A 23,495-nucleotide genomic window follows, 5' to 3' on the forward strand; every position below is an offset into this window, starting at 1 on the left:
TGTTTCTAAACGAAACAACCCCAGGGAAGCACCCTGTGATGATTGACCTGGGTGTGAAGTTCCGCTAAGGCATCTTGAGAAAGGATAGATGGACCAAAGGCAGTGAAAGAAACCAATATTGAATGTCAGCTCTTTTACAGTAAACTTTCTGCCTGTCCCCTGATAGCTCTTCCCTTCACTTTGTTCAGTACTGGGGTGACGAAATCCAGGTCATTTCTTATTCAGACTGGAAACAGGTAGTGGGTGTTCATATCTCTGAGTTTCTGTTCATTAGTCATAGTAATAAACATGCTGAAGGAAACCGCCCTTGTTCCTCTGCACCCTGTCTCCCCTGGCTTAGTTGCATACCAAGATAAAGTAGTTTTCATTTCCCCATCTTGCCTGCAGAGGGCAGAATGATCTATTTGAATAAGGAAAAACATTTGAAGTTGCCGGTGTTCCAGTTGAAACCGAATACAGCAGAGGCCTGTCTAACAGAATTGAAGGCACGTGAGCTAGAGGAGGGGGTTGTAGTTTCTTGATTTTATTTTTTCCTTTCTGCAGTGACCCTTTGTTTTCTGCTCAGCGTCTTCCCCCTCATGGCTACCCCTTGGAACACCCGTTTAACAAAGATGGCTATCGCTATATTCTAGCTGAGCCCGATCCCCATGCCCCTGACCCTGAGAAGCTCGAACTCGACTGCTGGGCAGGAAAACCGATTCCGGGAGACCTCTACAGAGCCTGCTTATATGAACGGGTTTTGTTAGCCCTCCATGATCGAGGTGGGTAAGCTGTTAATGTTCGTGCTGGGCCCTGTGTTGCTCAGAACTACTATCGTCAGCTCTGTCCTGTCTAGAATTAGACAGACATGCCAATCTAATCCTCACCCCATCTCTAACTAGACTCAGCCAGAATGCAAGAAGTCATTTCCTTCTTTGTCTGTCCTTATAAGCTCTAGCCATTTATATACAGAATACTTTTTTTAAAATTTTCTATTTCGAACTAAATTTAACTTACAGTAAAGTTGCAAAAATAATAGAATTTCCATATTGAAAGTGAAAGTGTTAGTCGCTCAGTCATGTCCAACTTTTTGTGACCCCATGGACCATATAGCCTGCCAGGCTCCTCTGTCAATGGAATTTTCCAGTTAGGAATACTGGAGCAGGTTGCCGTTTCCTTCTCCAGGGGATCTCCCTGACCCAGGGATTGAACCTGCTTCTCCCGTGTTGCAGACAGATTCTTTACTATCTGAACCACCAGGCTGCAGGACACAAAGTACTAGAACTTTCATATATCTGTCATCAAAGTTCTCCTAATGGTGAGATCTCACACAGCCACAGTACAGTTATCAAAACCAGGAGATGGGACTTCCTTGGAGGTCCAGTGGTTACGAATCTGAGTTTCCACTGCAGGGGGTGAAGCTTCCATCCTTGGCTGCTCAGCGCAGCCAGAAAAACAACAAACCCAGGAGATTAACATTAGTAAATACTATGAATGAAGCTAAAGACTTTATAAATTTCACCAGTGTTCCGCTAATGCCTCTTTCTAGGATCTACATTGCATTTAATTATTTCTTCATAGTCCCTTGCAGTGTTAACCAACTGCTTTTTGAGTGTGCCTCACTGAGGGTCTGTCTGACTCTCTTTTCGTGATTAGACTGCGGTTGTACACTCGTGTAAGAACAGTGCACACACAGATCCTTCCCACTACATCATCTCTGTAGGCTCGTGAGGTCAGTGTGTCTTGTTATCGGTTGTGTGGACACAGTCATTTGGTTAAGGTGGTTTCTGCTGGCTCTCTCTACTCTCTTTCCCTTGGTAGTTAATCGATATCTTAGGGAAAGATCCTTCGAGGTTATACAAATATCCTGTTTCTCTAAAGTTTTGCCCACTAATTTTAGCATCCATTTGTGGATCTTGTTGTTAATGCGGTGTTTGCCTAATTGTTTGCTATTTCTTCCTTTCTCTATTTAATTATTTAATTGGTTATTTGTATCAGTGTGCACTTAACACATATTTATTTATTTTGTAGGCTATATTTTATTTTGTCATTCAAATTATTCCAGCTTTGGTCATTAGAAGCTTCTTTAGGTTGGTTCCTGTAGGGGTTTTGTGTTTTTTTTGGAAGTGTAATTGACTTAGAATATTAGTTTCAGGTTTATAACATAGTGTTTCAGTATTCTTATAGATGATGCGCACAGTTATTACAAAGCAATGGCCATGTTGCCTGATGCTGTGCAGTATATTCTCATAGCCTGTTGGGTTACACATGGTGGTTTGTGCCCCTTGGTCCTCTGCCTGCATCTTGCCCGTCCCCGCTTCCTGCATGCACCTCTTGAAACCACTAGTATGTTCTATCGGTGAATCTTTTTCTTGTTTCACACATTCATTAGGTGTTTTAGATTCCACATATAAGTGTTAACAGAATACTTGTCTTTCTCTGACTTATTTCGCTGAGCAAAATGCCCTCCGGGTCCATTTAACATTGTTGCCAGTGGAATCTCTTGTGTCCTGTTGATAAGCCCCCATCATTTATTTTCCCTTACTTACTGGCATTACAAGTTGGTTCTGGTTCATGTCACATTTTCCATGCTGCAGGCCAAGTATCAGCTTCTTCAGGGAGCTCAGATTCCTTTGCTTGGGGAAGCAGCCTAAGAAGTGAAGATGTGAGTGTTCAGTATGCTCGCCATTACTGGGTGGTATTCCGGGCTCCCTCAGTGGACCCAGGTGGAAAATACGTGTCTGCGTCTTAACCAACACACACATACATGCCTGTACCGAGTTTACTCTGCCACTTTGGACTTTAATCAAACACTGTAGGGTCTGCAGCCATAAAATTAAAAGACGCTTGCTCTTTGGAAGGAAAGCTATGACAAACCTAAACAGTGTATTAAAAATCAGAGGCATCCCTTTGCTGAAAAGGTCCATATAGTCAAAACTATGGTTTTTCTAGTAGTCATGTATGGATCTGAGCGTTAGACTATAAAGAAAGCTGAGCACTGAAGAATTGATGCTTTTGTTTTTTTTTTTTTTTTTGATGTATAACATAATCACATTTATTAAACAATGTATGCCAATATAAAGGGCAAAGTTCAACAATGCAAAAGTACAAATATTTTTGCATCAACCTAATATTACAATTACAAATAATAACCTATTTCTCTTTCATATTACTGAGCCTACCCTGTGTTATAACCAGAATAATAATACAGAACAGGCATTTGACAGAACTAGTTTTCTTCCTGTAAAGAAACTACAAATGAGTTTCTGCTGGAACCTTCTCAACAGAGATTTCAATAAGGTATAAACAAAGTTTCTTAACTAGAAGGGGCTATATAACAAAGTACATTTCACATGCGAAGTTTCATATCGTTCTTCAGATATTCCAGCATAGAAAGACAGAAGATATTTCCTTCAGCAACCCAGGGGATAAACAAGATCATTTCAAAATCCTTCCTAGCTCTAAGGTGTAAGGTGTCGTCACTCAGTCGTGTCCGACTCTTTGTGACCCTATGTACTGTAGCCTACCAGGCTCCTCCATCCATGGGATTTTCCAGGCAAGAGTACTGGAGTGGGGTGCCATTTCCTTCTCCAGAATTGATGCTTTTGAACTCTGGTACTGGAGGAGACTTTGCGAGTTCCTTGGACTGCAAGGAGATCAAAACCAGTCAATCCTAAAGGAAATCAGTCCTGAGTATTCATTGGAAGCACTGATACTAAAGCCAAAGCTCCAGTACTTTAGCCATGTGATGTGAAGAGCTAACTCATTGGAAAAGATCCTGATGCTGGAAAAATTGAGGAGGAGAAAGGGACGACAGAAGACCAGATGGTTGGATGGCATCATCGACTCAATGGACATGAGTCTGAGCAAACTCCTGGAGATAGTGAAGGACAGGGAAGCCTGGTGTGCTGCATTCTCTGGAGTCGCAGAGTCAGACATGACTGAGAGATTAAACAACCACCATAGAGTCGTTCTAGCCTCCCACCTTTCTGTGTGTGTAACTTCTTTGTGCAGCAGTGAGAAACCTGACTCTAATTATCTACAGCACATTTTCCTACTTATTCATGTCGAATGTGCACCCAAGGTGGTTTGAGAATTGCAGACCACTGTAGGAAGCATTCACTAACGAGATTACAGTGTGTATGGACAGCTCTTTCGGTCTTAACCTTGCACTATCCCACGTGGATAGCGTTAACTTAGATTAGTTCTTTTCTTCCCCGCCTCCTTCATCGTGGTCATGACTTTTGTTTGTGATACGGGTAGGCTTATTCCTTAGTGTTGGTATCCCATGTGGGGTTCTCCTACATGTTGGGGGGATGTGTGTGTGTGCAGGGTACATGTAACACTACTGGGGCTCTGAGAGTTAAAACTGCTGTTCACTGAGGTTTGCTCAGTGTCACTCCCTCTTCAGCCCTGCTCCCCGTTCTCATTTCTTCCTTTTCCCCCACTGCTTTCCCACCCACCCTCTGCACTTAGCCAGGCTCTTAAGTTTCTGGTTCATCCTGGCTGTTTTTTCTGCACAGGTGAGCACACACATGTATTTCCTTTGCTCCTTGTTTTTTTGTACATGAAAGGCAGCATACTGTAGGGAGTATTGCATTTTGCTTCATGCAGTTACTCCAGACTATTTCAAAGAGCTCGTCCACTTTTTTTTTTTTTTAAGCTTTATGATATGCCATTACGTGGATATACATGGTGTATTCAGCCACTCTGAATATGGGCACTTAGGTTGTTGCTAGGATTTTGGATTGACAGAAAAGCAGTGGATAGCTTTGGTGGGTGGGTGGGTGTGGGTGTGTGTGTGTGTCTGTGTCTGTGTCTGTGTCTGTGTATCTGTGTGTGTGTGTGTATTATTGGTGGTGTATTTTCCAAGGTAGAATTCTAGAAGTGGAATTGCTGAACCAGAATACATATATATGTGGTTTTGTAAAATATTGCCAAGTTTCCCTTCAAAAGGTCATGCTCGTTTGCATTTCCACCAGCAATGTAGAGAATGTTTGCATGTAACCTCACAAACAGAAGATTTCCTGGGTATTAATTTTGGCCCATCTGAGAGGTGAGAAGTGGAGTCTCAGGATTTTGTGTTTCTTTGAACATTATTTTCTTGTTTGAGTTGTTACCTTGTGAATTAAGTTTGTGCTGTTTTATTTCCCCTGTTTCTGTTGGGAGTTTGATATTTTGTCCCTTCACATGTTAGGGATGTTAGTTAGCCCTTTGTCTGTGGTATATGTTATAAACATTTTCTCCCGGTTTGTCAGTTGTCTTTTGACTTTGTATATGGCCTTTTTGAAATGTGAAACTTTTTAACGTATAATAGTTCTTTTAATGGCGTAATTTATTCACTTACTAGAATAGCATTCTTATCCTTTAGAATGTGAAAGTGAATTTAAAGAAACTACTTTTAGACAGGTGCACTTCATGAATTTTTTTTTGCTGTGTTTCTGGAGTATTAATGCAAATTCCAGATAGCATATTATTTCACCCATAAATATCTCAGTATCTATCTCCAACAAGGATTTTTTAGAAACATAACCACTATGACATTATGTTACCTAATGAAGGTGAATAATAATTTCTTAATTATTCCATACTCAGTTCACATTTCCGTGGTTGTTTAAAATATGCCTCTTTCAGTTGTTTCTTTTAATTAAATCTGAACACATCCATATAGTTATTTCATTAGGAAGCCCTTCATTCTTTCCTTCTTTTTCTTTAAAGTTTCTAATTTTTTCAAAATTTATTTATTTGTTGGCCATGCTGGGTCTTTGTTGTTGTGCGAAGGCTCCTCATTGCAGTGGCCTCTCGTCCTGAAGCCTGGGCTGCCGAGCACGCAGGCTTCGGTAGTTGTGGTGCACAGGCTTAGCTGCTCCGAGCATGTGGGATCTGCCTGGACCAGGGATCGAATCCCTGTCCCTGGCATTTGCAGGCAGATTCTTAACCCATGGACCATCAGGGAAGTCCCCTTCATTATTTTTTGCTGCTGCTGCTAAGTCGCTTCAGTCATGTCCGACTCTGTGCGACCCCAGAGACGGCAGCCCACCAGGCTTCCCGTCCCTGGGATTCTCCAGGCAAGAACACTGGAGTGGGTTGCCATTTCCTTCTCCAATGCGTGAAAGTGAAGTTGTTCAATCGTGTCCGACTCCTAGCGACCCCGTGGACTGTAGCCTACCAGGCTCCTCTGTCCATGGGATTTTCCAGGCAAGAGTACTGGAGTGGGTTGCCATTGCCTTCTCCCATTATTTCTTGAATTGATGCTAAAAGCTGTAACTCTTATACTGATGCTTGTCAATCAAAAGTGAAGGAGACATAGTGAAATCACTTGGACATAATCCCTTGGTGTAATGAACCGTTGCAGGATTGACTCCTGGATCACGATAAACTGTGGAAAATTCTGAAAGAAATGGGGATACCAGACCACCTAACCTGCCTCTTGAGAAATCTGTATGCAGGTCAGGAAGCAACAGTTAGAACTGAACATGGAACAACAGACTGGTTCCAAATAGGAAAAGGTGTATGTCAAGGCTGTATATTGTCACACTGCTTATTTAACTTCTCTGCAGAGTACATCATAAGAAACGCTGGACTGGAAGAAACACAAGCTGGAATCAAGATTGCCGGGAGAAATATCAATAACCTCAGATATGCAGATGACACCACCCTTATGGCAGAAAGTGAAGAGGAACTAAAAAGCCTCTTGATGAAAGTGAAAGAGGAGAGTGAAAAAGTTGGCTTAAAGCTCAACATTCAGAAAACGAAGATCGTGGCACCCAGTCCCATCACTTCATGGGAAATAGACGGGGAAACAGTGGAAATAGTGTCAGACTTTATTTTTTGGTGCTCCAAAATCACTGCAGATGGTGACTGCAGCCATGAAATTAAAAGACGCTTACTCCTTGGAAGAAAAGTTATGACCAACCTAGATAGCATATTCAAAAGCAGAGACATTACTTTGCCGACTAAGTTCCGTCTAGTCAAGGCTATGGTTTTACCTGTGGTCATGTATGGATGTGAGAGTTGGACTGTGAAGAAGGCTGAGCACCGAAGAATTGATGCTTTTGAACTGTGGTGTTGGAGAAGACTCTTGAGAGTCCCTTGGACTGCAAGGAGATCCAACCAGTCCATTCTGAAGGAGATCAGCCCTGGGATTTCTTTGGAGGGAATGATGCTAAAGCTGAAGCTCCAGTACTTTGGACACCTCATGCAATGAGTTGACTCATTGGAAAAGACTCTGATGCTGGGAGGGATTGGGGGCAGTAGGAGAAGGGGATGACAGAGGATGAGATGGCTGGATGGCATCACGGACTCGATGGACATGAGTCTGAGTGAACTCCGGGAGATGGTGATGGACAGGGAGGCCTGGCGTGCTGCGATTCATGGGGTCACAAAGAGTCGGACACGACTGAGCGACTGAACTGAACCGAACTGAATGACAAGCATACTTTGAGAGTAGGGAAGGGCCAGATAAGTGACGTCCGGGTTTAAGCAGTGATCCTTGTCTTGTTTCACTCTTAGCTGTAATTCTGGAGGGGAGATAAGGGGAGACCATTGGCCCTTAGCAGGGACTTGTTAGAACTTAGTGCATAGGATAGTAGTGGCTCCTGCTGCTTGTACTGAGCCTTTTAAAACTTAACCATCTATATAGTATCTTTTAAACTTTATTTTGAAGTTATCTCAGATTTGTTTATTATTTTTTAAAGAAAGTAAAAGTGTTAGTCACTCAGTCGTGTCCAACTCTTTGCGACCCCATGGACTGTAGCCCACCAGGCTCCCCTCTCCATGGAATTCTCCAGGCAAGAATACTGGAGTGGGTTGCCATTGCCTTCTCCAGGGGATCTTCCCGACCCAGGGGTCAAACCTGGATCTTTTGCATTGCAAGCAGATTCTTTATGATCTGAGCCACCAGGAGAGCCAAATTATTACTTAAAAAAAAATTATGTATTTATTTGGCTGTGTCAGGTCTTAGCTGTGGTGTGCTGGGTCCTCACTGCAGCGCCCATGGGCTTAGTTGCTTCATGGCGAGTGGGATCTTAGTTCCCTGACCAGGGATGGCACCTGCATCCCCTGCATCGCAAGGCAGATTCCCAACCCCTGGACCACCAAGCAGGTCCCCTCGGATTTATTTCTTAAGAAAGTTGTAAGAACTGTAGGAAACTTGTTTTTTTTTTTCTTCCTAAACCGCTTGAGAGTAAGTTGCCATGATGTCCTTTCAACCACTGAGAAGTTTATTTTGTGTTTCTTACAGACAGGACATTCTCTTTGTGTTATCTAGTGCTGCACAATGAATCACCATAAAACCTAGCAGTCTAAAATTACCAGTGTTCATCAGCCCACAGTTTCTGAGGGTCAGGAATCTGGGAGCAGCTTAGCTGTGTGGCCTGGCTCAGGGAAACTCAGGAGGTTGTCATCAAGCTCCTAGCTGGGGCTGACAAGTCTCTTTCCAAGACGGCTCAGACACCCAGCTTTGACGGGACGCCCTCAGATCCTCACTTGTGGTCCTTTCCATAGAGTACTAATTTGTCCTCATCCTTGGAAGCTATGGAGAATTCCATGGACTGTATAGTCCGTGGGGTCACAAAGAGTTGGACACAACTGATCGACTTTCACTTTCACTGGAAGCTAACTTCTCCCAGAGCAGGTGATCAGGGAGCCATAATGCGTTTGACCCATCTTAAAGTCGGACAGTCAACTCCAACTTCATTTTATTTGGAAATCATCACTAAATTCATTCCACACTCAAGGGGAGAGAAATTAGACTCCATCCCTTGACAGGAAGAATATCAAAGAGCTAATAGTTATTTTTTAAACTCACATTCCTATAGAACCAGTACACAGCCACCAAAGGCAGAAAGTTAGCATCTGATCTCTGCCATCTGATCCTCAGACTCTGGGCAGGTTTCTCCGGATGATCTAGTGTGTCCACCATAGCAAAAGCATCCAGTTGAAAACAGTTTGCTGCATTTAGTTGTTGTGATTCTTAATTCTGCTTCAGCCTGGAACAGTTTCCTCACCTCTCCTAGACTTGGACGTTGACACTTCTGAAAATGAAGAGGCCAGTTGTTCTACAGAGTATCCCTCAGTTTAGTTTCATCTGGTTCCTCGTGATCCAAGTTTTGCATTCTCGACAAGAGTATCACAGAGATGGTCGCACGTACTGCGTCCTGTCAGTACGGTCCTTGTAATGTGGTCGTAGATGGTGTTCACACTTGAGGGAGCTGAGTGCAGGACATGGGAGGATTCTACTATTTTTGAAAGCTTGAAATTGTTTCAAATAAAATGTTTTCTAAATCCTGATGATTTAGTCACACCAGGATCTAAACACAGTTGTATTTTAGGGAATAGACAGTATAATCACTTTCACCTGCCATCTTAAATAATCATATATAATAACAAGTGGCTGCTTGACAGCTTTTTCCCTTTTTCTTTCTTTCTGTGCCTTCATCTGTATCTGGAAGTTTTTAATTCCTAAACGAATATTTCAAATTCCTGACTTGATATTTCTGATTTTTAGTTTTGCTTGACTGGAGGGTTAGAGACTTTGTGTTTTTGCGGCTATTTTCTCCAGGTATTTCGAGTAAGTTGCCGGCTTTCTTTTCATCTCTATCACTGTAGCTCCCCAGTTAAAGATCTCCGATGACCGGCTGACTGTGGTCGGTGAGAAGGGCTACTCTATGGTTCGGGCTTCTCATGGGGTTCGGAAAGGTGCCTGGTACTTTGAAATCACAGTGGATGAGATGCCGCCAGACACTGCCGCCAGACTGGGCTGGTCCCAGCCGTTAGGTAAGCCGGGGCTGTGATATGGACACAGCGACAGGTGGAGAGGTGTCTACCGTCTGGCTGGTCTTCATGACTTTGGGGCTTGTTGGATTGTGGGCATAACGTTCAATTCCTGAGGGTTTAGGTAGGTTGAAGTTCCTAGGAATATTTTTATAATATTTCTCACTGCTTGTGAGAAATAGTTTGTTAGCAGTTTGACAAAATTGGTAAAAAAAAAATTAAAAAGGAGTAGAATCTTTTCTTTTAGCAGGCCAGAGTTGACTTGCAGTCCTGACTTGCTGTGTATGTTTTTATTGGAACAGGTAACCTTCAGGCTCCCTTAGGTTATGATAAATTTAGTTATTCTTGGCGGAGCAAAAAGGGAACCAAATTCCACCAGTCCATTGGCAAACACTACTCTTCTGGCTACGGACAGGGAGACGTCCTGGGGTTTTATATCAATCTTCCCGAAGATACAGAGACAGCCAAGTCACTGCCCGATACCTACAAAGATAAGGTGAGTCTGCCCTCCTGAGAGATTCCTGGGTTTGAAGACCAGTGGCAGCCAATACCTGCAGCTGCATGTTCTCTTGATGCTTATCTTTCCCAATATTTCATTTTTGAAATTTTAAGACATAACACATTTCAAAGAATTTAAAAGGCGTCCAAATACCCAATGCCTAGATTCTGCCATTATCATATATTATCCAAGGACTTCCCTGGTGGTCCCATGGGTAAGAATCCACTTTGAAGTACGGGTTACGGGGTTTGATCCCTGGTTGGGGAACTGGGATCCCACATGCCGCAGAGCAACCCAGCCCGTGCTCTGCCATGAAGATCCCATGTGCCACAACTAAGAACTGATGCAGCCAAATAAATATATAAAAACCGTGTTATCTGTTCATTCCTCTACCAGCCTGGTCACCCATTAATCCATGTTTTTTTAACCCCCACCAAGTAACCTCTGCCAAGTACTTCAGGGAGCTTCACTTGTGGTTCAGCTGGTAAAGAATCCACCTGCAATGTGGGAGACCTGGGTTCGATTCATGGGTTGGGAAGATCCCCTGGAGAAGGGAAAGGCTACCCACTCCAGTATTCTTGCCTGGAGAATCCCTTGGACAGAGGAGTCTTAGTAAGGGCCTTTTATAAAGATGTTTAAAAAGTGTGTACCATCAGGTAATTCTTAAGATGCACATGTTTCAAAGTATAACAAAGCTGACTCTGCAGAGATAGTAAATTTTGTTCAAAACACAAAGACTCATGCTATTTATGTGAATCTGGCCTCTTTTTTTTTTTTTTTCATGATGTAGCTGCTGCTTCACTGTTCCTTTTCTCTCTCTCGGTTTCCAAGGCTTTAATAAAGTTCAAGAGTTATTTGTATTTTGAAGAAAAAGACTTTGTGGATAAAGCAGAGAAGAGCCTAAAGCAGACTCCTCACAGTGAGGTGAGTCGTGGTCATTAAATGTCAGAAGTAGAAGAGTTTGTTCCCTGGGCCCAAGCCGCTTGTTATGAAAGTGAGGGAACTGAGGCCCACGGCGCAGCAGAGTGATTGCTGCTGCTACCACAACAGCAGGGCTGACACTCTCTCCTGCCTGCCGTGTTTGGTTCTTCCTGGGGTGCCTGCTGCTGCGAGAAGGCTGACCTAGGTTCTCGGAAAAAAGGATATAAAACAGCAGCTGAATAAGAAACGTCTGCAGGCAGTCAAGGAAGCAAGCCAGAGATAGCGGTCCTTTATCAAAGCAGGGAGCAAGGGCAGGGGGCGGACCCTTTAGTAGGACATGCTGGCCTCGGTATGTGACCCGGGGCAACAGGAGCTCTGATGGCTTGTTCAGTGTCTTCCAGAACTTTCCCCACGTCCCTTCTCCAGAGTTGTTGGGAATATGTTTTTCCCAAGTTACAGCACGATCAAAGAAGGGCTGGTGGATCTGGACCAACCACAGGACCATAAATAGAAGGGGAAGGGGTGGAAGAAAAGTCCTGAGCTGGGGACATTGCTTCATAAAAATGCTGTGAAGCCACCTGCGATTAACAGTAATAGAAGCAAGTGTGGGAGAATACACTTAGGATTCTGGTTGTTTTAGGGGAAAGTAGTGAAGGCACGCAGTTAATTGAGCCAGCAAATACAGCCAGGTGGAACATGGCTGTTCCTGGGAAGAAGAGAGAAAGGTACTTCAGAAAAAGCAGCTTTGTCTGAAGTCCCTCTCAGGTGGTTAAGAGAGAAAATTCAGGAGAGTTTCAAGAAAGAACGGACAAAGAAAGGAGAATTCCAGGACCTTGACAGAAGATCTGCGAGGTTTTCAAAGTAGAAGTGCAGAAGGGAGGACCTGAGGCAAGGGAAGGGGACAAATAAATAAGCTTAAGAGGGTGTCACTCCAAAGGGCCAGTGGAAGACCAGCTACTTTTTATAAATATAATGAGTAACAGAAAGTGGAACTTTTTGGTGTAAGTAGCATAGGAATTCAGAAACAGATAAGTGTGAGCACTTGCTACAACAATGCATGTAGATAGGCAGTGAGAAAACCTAAGATACTGCATAGTAAGTGTCAGCTATTGCTGTTAAATGAGCTATGCTACTCCTTGAATTCCGTAGACGTGTTGCCCGCAAACCACTAATAGAGTGCCCTCCAGCAGAGTTCATTTTAGTGTGTTCTTTTTTGAAATTCTGAAGTAAAACCATGGTTTTTGTTTCAGATAATTTTTTATAAAAATGGTGTCAATCAAGGTGTGGCTTACAAAGACATTTTTGAAGGGGTTTACTTTCCAGCCATCTCCCTGTACAAGAGCTGCACGGTACGTACCCTCTGTTCATCCTGCGAACACAGCTCGAGAGAGATGGGTGAGCCGTTGTGGTCAGAGAGCCATGAGTTGGGTTCTAGAAGGACATGTGAAAGGCCTAGGAGTGAGCAGGCAGCGTATCCCTCCTGTTTGTTCCAGAAACAGTTGGGCGCTTTAGGAAGTGTTTGCTTGGATAGATAAAGATCACTTGGCTACTGTGCTCCACACCTTTCCTCTGGACGTTGCTGCATGCTCTGTGTTGTTCAGTGTAAAGGATATAAGGTGTGTACATGCATAAATCAATTTGCTGTTATGTGTCATGATAACCTACCATCATTAGTAACTATTGCTTATATTGATTTTTTTTTAATATGATCCAGCATGAAGGAGACTGTCAGTAGAGCCAGTTTGAAAAAATTTTGTTAAGGCAATGCCTGGAAGTTTCCATGTCCTTTTACCTGTCAGTAACCACTGCTGAAGTCATATAAGGAAATCTTTAGGTTATAAACAGAAGTCAGCAAAGTCTATTTACCTAATTCTTGATGCCTTGACCACTTTGAGCAATTATTAATGTATACTGGAGAAAGGAATGGCAGTCCACTCCAGTACTATTGCCTGGACTTCACCTTTTGTTCCAGTTGTACCCTGAATATCACAGCTACATTTAAAAGCCTCCCTTGTCATGCTGAGGTTTTCACTAGTTTCTTCTCTTTCTTCATGTCTGCCTGGATTGAATTTGTCCTAGGTCTCCATAAACTTTGGACCATGCTTCAAGTACCCTCCAAAGGATCTCACGTACCGCCCTGTGAGTACCACTGAACCCGCCTGCGAGCATCCTTGTCTCTTACTTCTTGCCACTGCTGCTCTCGTCTCACCTCACTCTCTGTCCCTTGTTCCCCCGCAGATGAGTGACATGGGCTGGGGCGCCGTGGTGGAGCACACTCTGGCCGATGTCTTGTATCACGTGGAGACGGAAGTGGATGGGAGGCGGAGCCCCCCGTGGGAGCCGTGACCAAGTCCTTTTCTCTTTGCAGACACAGACTTTCTGGGGAATTGTATGAGGGGGGTGTTGTTTTTGTTTTCTAACTGTTGCAAGTTTTCCCGAAGATCCCACAGAACAGGGCCTCTGCTGTAGTAAGTTGAAGGTTGAGTGGGACTGGGAGAGATCCCTGCCCTTCATTACTCGCCCTTCCAGGATGGCTTTCCCTGTGCACACCAGACTGCAACAGCTGCCGCCCTGGGATCCCATAAGCGCCCTGTGCAAAGGGCTGTACCACACGCTCCACCCACCAGCTGAGACGTGCTGCTTCCTGTGTTTTCAGAGGACGGGGTCGTCTCGTCCAGTAGCTAACTTATTTAGAGACATTTCCTTCTGTGGGCATTGCCTGCCTCCCACCTGGTTCCCAGGAAGCAGTGGGCCCATTTCTGAGAAGAGCTGGAATCCACGACTACATTCCAAAGCAGTCTAAAAATGCTTTCCTTTTGGTGTGGGTGTGCTTTTAATTTTGAGATGAACTTTTGAACACTGGGATCTCTGAAACTACTAGGTCCGTAGGACTGTCATTGAGAAAGGCACTTGCTTGCAGCTTTAACAGTGAGAAGCTCTTCCCAAATAAAACTTGTCTTCGAATGTGTGTAGCACTTTGCTTCCCTTTCAGGTTGGGGTCCACGTGCTGACTGTTGGAAAAGTGGGCGCCTTAAGGAGCCAGCGTTGGCGAAGAGGCAGGTTTCTGTCTCTGCCCCGCCAGCTCAGCCCAGTCTGCCCTGTGAAACCAGACTTTCGAAAGCAGATGAAACTTCACAGGGCGCATGGTCTCCCTCCAGCTCTTCCCTTTGAACTTGGCTGTTGATCTGTGTGGATTGTCTTCTTGCCTTGCTTCCCTTCCTTTGTAATAGCTGATGATTAAAGAGCAGGTTTCAAGGACTCCCCTGGTGGCCTGGTGGCCACGACTCCAAGCTCCCAAGGCAGGGGGCCCAGGTTCGATCCCTGGTTAGGGAACTAGAGCTCACCTACCCCAACTATAAGATTCTGTCTGCCTTAAGATCCTATGTGCCGCAGTGAAGACCTGGCACAGCCAAGTAAATGTTTAAAAGAGAGCAGGGTGGGGGGGGCAGTTTTCAGAGGACTAAAAATTGAAATGTAAGGATGAGCCTTTCCCCTGGGGCCCGCGTGTGTTTCCCTATCTTCACTGCACCCACCCCCCGTCGTTTTTGTTGGGGGCCACACCACAGCTTGCAGAACTTCCCCGACCAGGGATTGGACCCGTGCCCCTGCAGTGGCAGTGCGGAGTCCTGACCACTGGAGCGCCAGGGACGCCCCCCTCCCTCTTTTAATCAGTGGCAGGGCAGTCCTCCCAGGATTGCTGCAGACTCCCCTGCATGTAACTTCCTACCTAGGTTAGTAGGTAGGGTGGTTCACCAAAAGGCCAGTAATACGTTGCCAAGGATCACCATATATTATGGCTGTTTAAGAAATTAACCAAATTTCAAGCGACTATTTGTATCAACGCAGAAGCTTTGATTATTTGTCTCTTAATGAATCACTGAGGTTCTTTGTTTTGATCATTCTACCTCCTAACAGGAAACCCAACAGAATCAGGCTGAGTTCTGTTCATTGATGGTGGGTCTTACAGAGCAGAAGTGGTTTTAAAGCTTCTGGAGCAACGGAGGGTGAAGAACTCTGAAGGGTGGTGGTGTGTAGAGGAAGCTGGGGGTAAATTTTTGTAATGTAAGTGACCACTTAAATGACGTAAAAAGTTGTGCACCCTCTCTTCTGTTTAAATGATGAAGTCAGGGTTTTGTATATTGCACTTTCATAAATTGGAGGTTATGGAAATAATGGCTTTACCTGTTTATGCATCGTATTGTGTGCATGTGTGACAGGGTTCATTTGAAGGGCTCCAGGAATACCCACTTTTCATATAGTTCTGTATAAAACGGTCTCTGTAAGCAGGTCGTCACTGACAACTCATTTTATTCCAATGAAAAATCAAACGTGAGAAAAGATCTCCCCAGGCCCCTTAAAGACACAGTAGCATAGTTTGAAAAAGGCAAACGTGGTGTGTGTTGAAAGCCCATTTCTTCACTGTCAGTCTGTTCTCTCGAAACCAGAGCATGTGTTGCTGTACACACCTTTCAACAAGCAACCCTTTCTCTTAGCTGGGAGTGGAGAATTCTGTTCTTGAAATACTTCACTGTTATTCCTTCTCTGAAGCTTCCAGGCTGGAGAAACATAATTTCATCTATGCCAAAAATAGACTACTAAGAAACAATAAATATTAATAAATACCTGTATCAGTTGTACAGTCTCAATGCCTCAATAAATACCAGCATTTCTGTTACTGGTAATTTGTTTAATTAGCTAGCATGACATTCCACATGGTATAAATCATCAATGCTGTTATCACTGGAATGGAAACACTACAAGTGGTAATGGTTGGGTTTTCATCCTGTATATGTAATTTAGCCAGATAACCCCATCTCAGCTTAGATGTTTAGAGCACCAATTCTCAGACCTTGGAAAGGGATTTTGCTCTCATGCTATCACACCTTCTAGCCATCTCCTCCAAGATAGTAAGACGTTGACCTGTTAAAGCAGAGAAATTGCAGCCCCGAGTCAAGCTAAGGACAGAATAGACTCCAGACTAAAGATTCAGTTGCTTCAGATCTAAACAAGCAACTAATGGGAAAGTAGTAAAACTTGCTTTTTGATTTTCTCAGTGATACCATTCAGTCATTCGCTTTTGATTCTGTCCTTAGGTAAATAAAAATCTTCAGTCAAAATCATCTTCCAATGCCCATTAATCAGCTACCAGCTATAGAGTTCTTTTAAGAACTGATTTAGTCTTGTGTGTATTGTCCAAATGAAATTTTTATGAAAGATTCTGGTAACAGATCCTACATAATTGAAAGACTTAAGTCCCCTGGAGTTTTTCCTTTGAATGAAGAGATTTAGTTTAATTAAAATCTTTATCCACGGCTCCTTTAGTATGAGCTTGCCATTTACTATCATGGATTTTAAAAGAGTAGAATTTTAAATTGGGTACAGACTAACAAAGTTTTTATGTTAGTTACAATTCTTTATTCTGACTCCTGTCATGGAAGAAGTACGGGAATCAATCTGATAGTTCTGTATTTTTTCCATTCTAGAAGCCATCTGCTGTGGGAGTTGCTTACTCTTTGGTATAGCTATCCACCCACTTGGTAGAGGAGCAGAGGGTTGCGGGAGGCCCTGTGTAAGACCACTGTCTGCACACATTGCCCGCAGACCTCTTGCCCTTCTCAAGCTTGACAACCTGATCCTTGTGTTTGCACCCTCTGCACCCTGCGTTCCTTAACTGGTAGCATTTTCAAGATATTTTTAGGTAGACGCTGTCAGGACCCAAGAAAAAAGTTTCACAAATCAGTGAGTGAAGTTCGAAGAGCCTTGTCCCCATTCTCTTGGTACTAAAATGCTACTGTAGTAGCTGAGCTGTAGTATCTTACTGAAAATGCGCCACCACCCTGTCCCACCATCCTCAGGTGAGATCTTTAACAGACTTGGAGGCTTCCAGCAGGGACCTCCTCGTGCGCCCTCAAACCCATTCAGCTGGGAGCCGGTGGAGCCGCAGGCTGGCCTTCAACACCTGGCTTCAAGAGCCGGGCAGGACTCCAGGCGCTTGCGCAGGTGATTGGCAAAATCCACTTGGGTCTGCGAGAGGACCTGATTGATGATGGTCTTCGGCAGCCATCCCTAGAGTCAAAGAAGAATTTGGCCGTCTTGTGACTGGCATCCCTTCCTAGACACCACCGATCCCTGTCACACACCTGATGCGGTGCCTGGACTCGGTCCTGCAGCCCTGTTGGGAGGCACACCCTCCTGGTTGTTCGGGGTCAGGGGCTGGGAGACTGCACTACTGCCCTGCTGTCAGGACCAAGTCAGAAGCACGGGATTGTCCAGACAGGTTTCAGCCCTGTCTTCCCTACAGTGTGACCCTGAGCTAGCTACCATAACCTTTGGGGGCCTAAGTTTCCTTCTTTGGAAAATAACTACTGAGTTGAAATTGGATATGAAAAGTAAGAGGAAGCCCTGGCGGGCTTCTGAGATGATGGAATAGCAGGCCATCACTCGTTTGTTCCCACTGCAGCAGTCCACTTCTCTCAGAATGGAGGAGGGTTCTTCATATTGTGGGCTGATATGGGAGGGCTGTGTTAGTTGCACAGTGGTGTCCTACTCTTTGCAAACTCATGGACTGAAGCCCACCAGACTCCTCTGTCCATGGGATTCTCCAGGCAAGAATACTGGAGTGGGTTGACATTCCCTTCTCCAGGGGATCTTCCCCACCCAGGGACTGAATCCAGGTCTCCCACATTGCAGGTGGATTCTGTAACATCTGAGCCACCAGGGAAGCTGGTGGGAGGGGTAAGAGCCTACTTTTCTCACCATCCCCTTGGCCTCCTCCTGTGCCCCTTACCTTGAGGTCAATGCTGAGCAGCCAGGTGAGTTTGGTCCTTGAGGGACTTCCAGCCAGGGGGCGGAGCACCATGCAGGTGGGGCCATGCTCAGCTCTGCCAGGTGAAGACAGGTCAAGAGGACAAGCCCAAGTTCTTGAATGCTGGCTAGTTATATTACCCACATTCCTCATGGACCTGATCTTTTTAAGTCTCATCGGAGAAGTGCTATTTGCCAAGGGTGAGATTTAACAGTTGGCAGGGTCACCAGCTCGTCAGAACAAATGCCAGTTGGAGCCTGGAGGCCTGCAGAGCCTCTCAGTTGGGATAACAGGGAGGTCGGGAAAGGGTCCAGGGTGGTGCTGGGGGCCCCAGGAAACTCCGATAGCAACTGTGTTCTAAGTGGTACAGACTCTGTTTTCATCAACATTACAGTCGGACATGAGCATACCAGCTAAACCTCAGCCCTGCCTCTAGTTTTAGAAAATTACTAAGGTTCTTAAACTTGCTGGGAGGGTCAGGGCGACCTGGCTATAGAAGTGTGGCTCATCTCTGCCTTCCTCCCCTGCTATGGAAAATAAGATGGAGGGTAGGAACCAAGGGTTGGATCCTTGAAGCCGGGGATTCATCACACACTTGGCAGGCACGTGTCCCCAGGCTGTGTTAGAAAAGGGAGCTTTGGGGCTTCCCTGGTGGTCCAGTGGCTAAGACTCTTCTCAGTGCAGGGGGCCTGGGTTTGATCCCTGGTCAGGGAATTAGATCCCATGTGCTGCAACTAAGACCCAGCCCAGCCAAATAAATTAATGGGAGCTTTGGGGGCTGCTGCCAGTATTACCTGATGACACCCTTCTGCTGGGGCATCTCCTCGTAGAGTGTGGCCGTGCCAGCCAGCACGCACATGGAGCCTCGGCGCTTGGTACAGCGCACGCTCACGAAGTCTCGGGGACCCACGAGGTTTCCTGCCGCCTCTGCAGCCAACTCGTGAGTGATGATCGTGTCTTTTCCAATCTTCTGCAGGACCTGCCAGGCCACAGGGAACCAGGGACTCAGCCAGTTAGGGGGAGAGGCGCAACCCCCAGCTCACCGCCGCCCCCTTCCGACTGCTGCAGCTGCCCTTCCAACCAGCTCTCCCCACCTTGATCTCCTTGACACTGGGGTTCCACTCGCCCATAGCCTCCATGCGCTCCACAAGCTCTTCATAAAGCCTCTCCATGGGCTGGTCCACCACCACCTCCAACCGGAACACCTTGCCCACGTCAGGGATCACTTTACTCAGCACCTCGTCCCCATTGACCTGTCGGTGAGGAGAGAGGAGCCCCAGGGAAATGTTAGAGGAAAAATATTCCCAGCGTAGGACACAGACAGCCAGGGGAACTCTAGGCTGAACCCAAGGAAGCCTGGAACCATCTTTGATAAAGGCAGACGAGGTCCTGTTTCCTGCCACCAGCCTGGTACATGTGCTGAGGACTGGAGAGGTAACCTGCCTGTCCCCTGGGCCCTTTTTTCTTGAGGATCAATGTATTTTCTTAAACATTGACAGGTATTTATTCATCCAGATAAAAGTCAGAATTATTTTGTAAAATTTTCAACAAAACTGCTTTGGGTTTTTGATTGAGATTAACTTGGAAAAAATGAACGTTTCACTGCAGAGTCTCCCCACATCTAGGGGTAAATGTTGACAGGGGTGGGTAGGTCCACCTGAGAAGGCCATTACTTGACTTCAGAAGCTCAAAGATCCTGAGAGAGAGATTCATTTGGGAGTGAAGAAAGTGGTCTGCAACCAGCTAATTTCACACAGGTTTTTTTTTTTTTTTTTCCCCTCATTTTACACCAGAAGGATGTATGGCCAGAGAAGATCGGCAAGATGCCCCAGGACCCTTAGCAAGAGCAATGCTGGGCCCAGGTCCCAGATTTCCTGACTCCCAAACTCGTAGTCTATTAAAGAACCTGGAGAAGGAAAGACCTCACCTGAACTTTGGCCAGTGGGCGGCTTGTGAACTGGCTGTGGAAATAGAGCCGATTCTTGGTAGAGCCATCGGCCTTTGACCTGCACCTTGTTCCCAGTGAAAGGGCAGTGCTCAGGAGCGGGGCACACCAGAGGGCCTTGCTGCTGCTGCTGCTGCTGCTGCTAAGTCACTTCAGTCGTGTCTGACTCTGTGCAACCCCATAGATGACAGCCCACCAGGCTCCCCTGTCCCTGGGATTCTACAGGCAAGAACACTGGAGTGGGTTGCCATCTCCTTCTCCAGTGCATGAAAGTGAAAAGTCAAAGTGAAGTCGCTCAGTCATGTCTGACTCTTAGTGACCCCATGGACTGCAGACTACCAGGCTCCTCCATCATGGGATTTTCCAGGCAAGAGTACTGGAGTGGGGTGCCATTGCCTTCTCCCCAGAGGGCCTTGGCCCCCTGTATTCCAGACCAGCCCTGTCACAGGTGAACCCAGGTCACACCTGCAAGGTCAACCAGGAGGTGGGCTAAGGGTGCTTCAGTCCTGGCACTTCTGACCAGGGGATGAGGCCTCTCCTGACCCTAGTGTCCCCACTTCATTGTCTGAATGGGTGTACAGAGCATCCTGGAGGGGAGCTAAGAACACGGTGACAGCTTTTCTCAAACGCAAATCTCTAGAACATCTTTGATGGGGGACGGGAGTATCTGGGGGTATATTCTTGGGAAACAAGAATTCACACTGCTTACTGGGGCTTCCCTGGTAAAGGAAGTGCAGGAGACATGGGTTCGATCCCTGGTTTGGGAAAATCCCACATGCCAGGGGGCAACCAAGCCCATGCACCACAACTATTGAGCCTGCTGCTCTACAGCCCAGTAGCTGCAACTACTGAAGCTCGCTCGCCCTAGAGTCTGTGCTCTGCAGTGAGAGACGCCACGGCAGTGAGAAGCCCTTGTACCGCAACTAGAGAACAACCCCTGCTCATTGCAACTAGAGAAAGCGAGGAGATGCTCCCAGCAATGAAGACCAAGGGCAGCGAAATTAAAAAGGAAAAAAAAACAAAACTGCTTGCTGCCCAGTGACTGCTGCTCGAGGCTGGACTTCTGAGAGGAGCAGAGACTGCAGCTGGCCTTGAGAATGGCGCAGTAACAGCGAGGAGCTGTGGGTTCCTCCGTGGCCCCCTTACCTGCCGGCTCTCCTTCTTCCAGCCCTCCTGGTCTTTGAGGATGCCCAGGGCCCTCTGCATGGCCTCCTCTCCCTGCTGGATATAGGCAAGCTCTTGGTCGCTGTAGAGAGAGTCTTCCAGCTGAGAACCTGGATGCAAAGCCAAGGAGACACTGAACTTCTAGCCTCCCGCCAGTTTCACCCTTTGCATCCCCTAAGAGTCCAGACCAAAGTCACAGGGTCCCAGCTGGCAGGTTGAGTTAGACACAGAGGTCTGGCTGTGAACAATGCCATTCCCATAGAGGGAGTGAGGAAGGTGGGGGGGGATGGGGTCTGGGGGACCACAACCACACACACAATGCTTGCACCTGGGAGCCCCCTGTCACTGGCAGATGCCCAGAAACCTCAGCTCTTACCTAGGAGAGAGCCGCGACGCCGAACCTGATAAATCCACGCAGCTGGGGCTGGGCCCCCTAGGGCCCTCCGGTTCAGCTCCTGGCCGATGGCCAGCACAGCCTGCTGCCGCAGCCCTGCCAGAAACAGAGGGAAATCATTGCTTAGGAGCAGGAAAGCCTCTTAGAGATGGACCCTTCCACCCTTCCTCTCATCACAGAGGAGGAAGCTGGCCTGGAGGGAAAGTGACTTGATCAGGAAGGATTCCCAGAGGGACGACTCCAGGGCCCAGAAACCTGCCTTCTGTCTCACTGGCTCCACCTGAAGGTGGGGGCCATACCCAGGCTGGCTGAAGTTGCCCAACCAAAACATTCCACTGTTACAGACACCCTGTCCCCTGAGGTCTGAGAATAACTGCTCCGTGTGCCTGCGGTGGACTTGCTGATTTAGGGAGAACGGTCCCATTCCGGTGCAGGTCTTCCAAGGGCAGCTTCTATCTAAACAGTAGCCAGTGGAGCCTAGTGTAATTGGAAAAAAATCTAATTGGACTCATTTAGATTGCTCTGTGGTCCCTTGAGGGGATTGACTCAAATGACCCTGGGTCCTGCAGGCACTGATTTCCACCTCCCAACTGTATGATGCTGATAAAGTGGACCCCCGTGCTCTCGTCCTACTCCTCTTTCTTTTTCTTCTCTCTCTCTCCCCCACCCATCCGCTCTCAGGTTTGCCAACATGGGGGCCTGGAGTCTGGGCTCCCCCCCACCACTGTAAGCCAGGATTTCCCTGGCACCCTTGGTACCCATTCTGCTGCTGCTGCTGCTGCCAAGTCGCATCAGTCATGTCCGACTCTGTGCGACCCCAGAGACAGCAGCCCACCAGGCTCCCCTGTCCCTGGGATTCTCCAGGCAAGAACACTGGAGTGGGTTGCCATTTCCTTCTCCAATGCGTGAAAGTGATGTTGCTCAGTCATGTCCAACTCTTAGCGACCTCATGGACTGCAGCCTACGAGGCTCCTCTGTCCACGGGATTACCCAGGCAAGAGTACTGGAGTGGGGTGCCATTGCCTTCTCCTGGTACCCATCCTAGAGGAAGGCAAAGTCAGGTAGAAGCCAAGATGGCTTGGAGCCCTGCAGGGGATGCCAGGGATGACTGAGCCTGGAAGGCATCTTCGTGTCCAGCTCAATTCTTCAGTGAGGGAGTATTGCGGGGCCGTTGAGGTGCAGAAGGTGAGAGGCTTGCCCAGGCTGCCTCAGTGAGAGGCACAGCTGGGGCCAGATCCTGAGAGGCCTGCCCCCGAGGTGTGCCCTTTCCCCACTAGACACTGCTGAGCCCCTGGCCGCCCAGACGGGGTCCCAGGAACTCACCCTTCATGCTGCGCACGTGTCTATAGGAGCTCCCAGCACACAGCTTAAACGTCGCGAGGAGCATCTTTCCTGGCAGTAGGGGCAGGTGTGGAGTCCGGCGGGGATGCTGAGGGCGCCTGCCGTGGCCTCTGGTCCCAGAGGATGGCTGCTCCTGTACTTCCTCAGCCTGTCAGGGTTGTGGCCTCGGGCCCTGCAGCTGCAGCCAGATGGTGTGTTTCTGCGCCTTAAATACCTCCAGCTGAAGGCTGTGTTTCATCATCGGGAGATAAAAAAGCCATCACTCAGCATGGAGAGGAAGGCACCAAGGATAGAGAGATTGCCTCACCAGGAGCCTTTGGCCATTTGCGGGGAGCTGGGGTGGAGAGGGAGGGCACAGAAAGGGGAAGGGAGGTTGGTCCTGACCCTGGGGTGGATGGAGGGGAGAGAAAAGGCAGAAGCAGTGGTCAAGGCAATTTAGAAAAAGAGTGCGCACATGTGACATTGGTTGGCCAGCAGCCTGCTGTTTAGAGTGTGGCTCTGCAGCTGACCCCCCTCTCAGAAACTCCAGGTTTAGCAGGTCCAGAATTGAGGCTGTGAAAGCTGCATTTTAAGAAACAATTCCAAAGTGATTGCCATGAAAGTATTCTATGAACTGTACTCTAGGCTTTGAGAAACTCTGCCCTGGTAGAGTGCCCAGGGCGTCTGTGGGGAG

The 23,495-nt window shown here is 46.8% G+C and overlaps 2 protein-coding genes across 3 annotated transcripts in view; one reads left to right on the forward strand and one right to left on the reverse strand.

Annotated features, from left to right (window-relative positions):
- Positions 1 to 14,137, forward strand: part of ASH2L (ASH2 like, histone lysine methyltransferase complex subunit) — a 29,215-nt gene extending 15,078 nt beyond the window's left edge. Inside the window, exons 10-16 of one of the 2 annotated variants that reach the window (XM_069573026.1) lie at positions 544 to 761; positions 9,589 to 9,756; positions 10,056 to 10,249; positions 11,084 to 11,176; positions 12,424 to 12,522; positions 13,253 to 13,312; positions 13,412 to 14,137. In XM_069573026.1, coding sequence (XP_069429127.1) covers positions 544 to 761; positions 9,589 to 9,756; positions 10,056 to 10,249; positions 11,084 to 11,176; positions 12,424 to 12,522; positions 13,253 to 13,312; positions 13,412 to 13,519 — 940 coding nt within the window. In that variant the 3' untranslated portion in view covers positions 13,520 to 14,137. The remainder of the gene's footprint in view (positions 1 to 543; positions 762 to 9,588; positions 9,757 to 10,055; positions 10,250 to 11,083; positions 11,177 to 12,423; positions 12,523 to 13,252; positions 13,313 to 13,411) is intronic. The other variant, XM_069573027.1, reaches the window with a different exon arrangement.
- Positions 14,138 to 15,464: 1,327 nt separating this feature from the next.
- On the reverse strand, positions 15,465 to 23,439 carry STAR (steroidogenic acute regulatory protein). The gene is made up of 8 exons (XM_069573031.1): positions 23,277 to 23,439; positions 22,805 to 23,049; positions 21,464 to 21,577; positions 21,070 to 21,197; positions 19,073 to 19,231; positions 18,773 to 18,957; positions 17,961 to 18,054; positions 15,465 to 17,239 (listed from the first exon to the last, which is right to left on the reverse strand). Exons 2-8 carry the CDS (start codon positions 22,866 to 22,868, stop codon positions 17,126 to 17,128), a joined length of 858 nt encoding a protein of 285 aa, XP_069429132.1. The 5' UTR covers positions 22,869 to 23,049; positions 23,277 to 23,439; the 3' UTR covers positions 15,465 to 17,125.
- Between the last annotated feature and the right edge of the window lie 56 nt (positions 23,440 to 23,495).

This window comes from Ovis canadensis, chromosome 26 (assembly GCF_042477335.2).
Source record: "Ovis canadensis isolate MfBH-ARS-UI-01 breed Bighorn chromosome 26, ARS-UI_OviCan_v2, whole genome shotgun sequence".
NCBI classification, from domain to species: domain Eukaryota; kingdom Metazoa; phylum Chordata; class Mammalia; order Artiodactyla; family Bovidae; genus Ovis; species Ovis canadensis.

Bases quoted from the DNA above. Each gene is read 5' to 3' on its own strand.
- STAR (XM_069573031.1), bottom strand. From the start codon at position 22,868: ATGCTCCTCGCGACGTTTAAGCTGTGTGCTGGGAGCTCCTATAGACAC. The intron at 21,198-21,463 runs GTAAGAGCTGAG...CTTTGCATCCAG, and splicing joins GCGTCGCGGCTCTCTCCTAG to GTTCTCAGCTGGAAGACTCT. The intron at 18,055-18,772 runs GTAATACTGGCA...TTCACCTGGCAG, and splicing joins CAGCAGAAGGGTGTCATCAG to AGCTGAGCATGGCCCCACCT.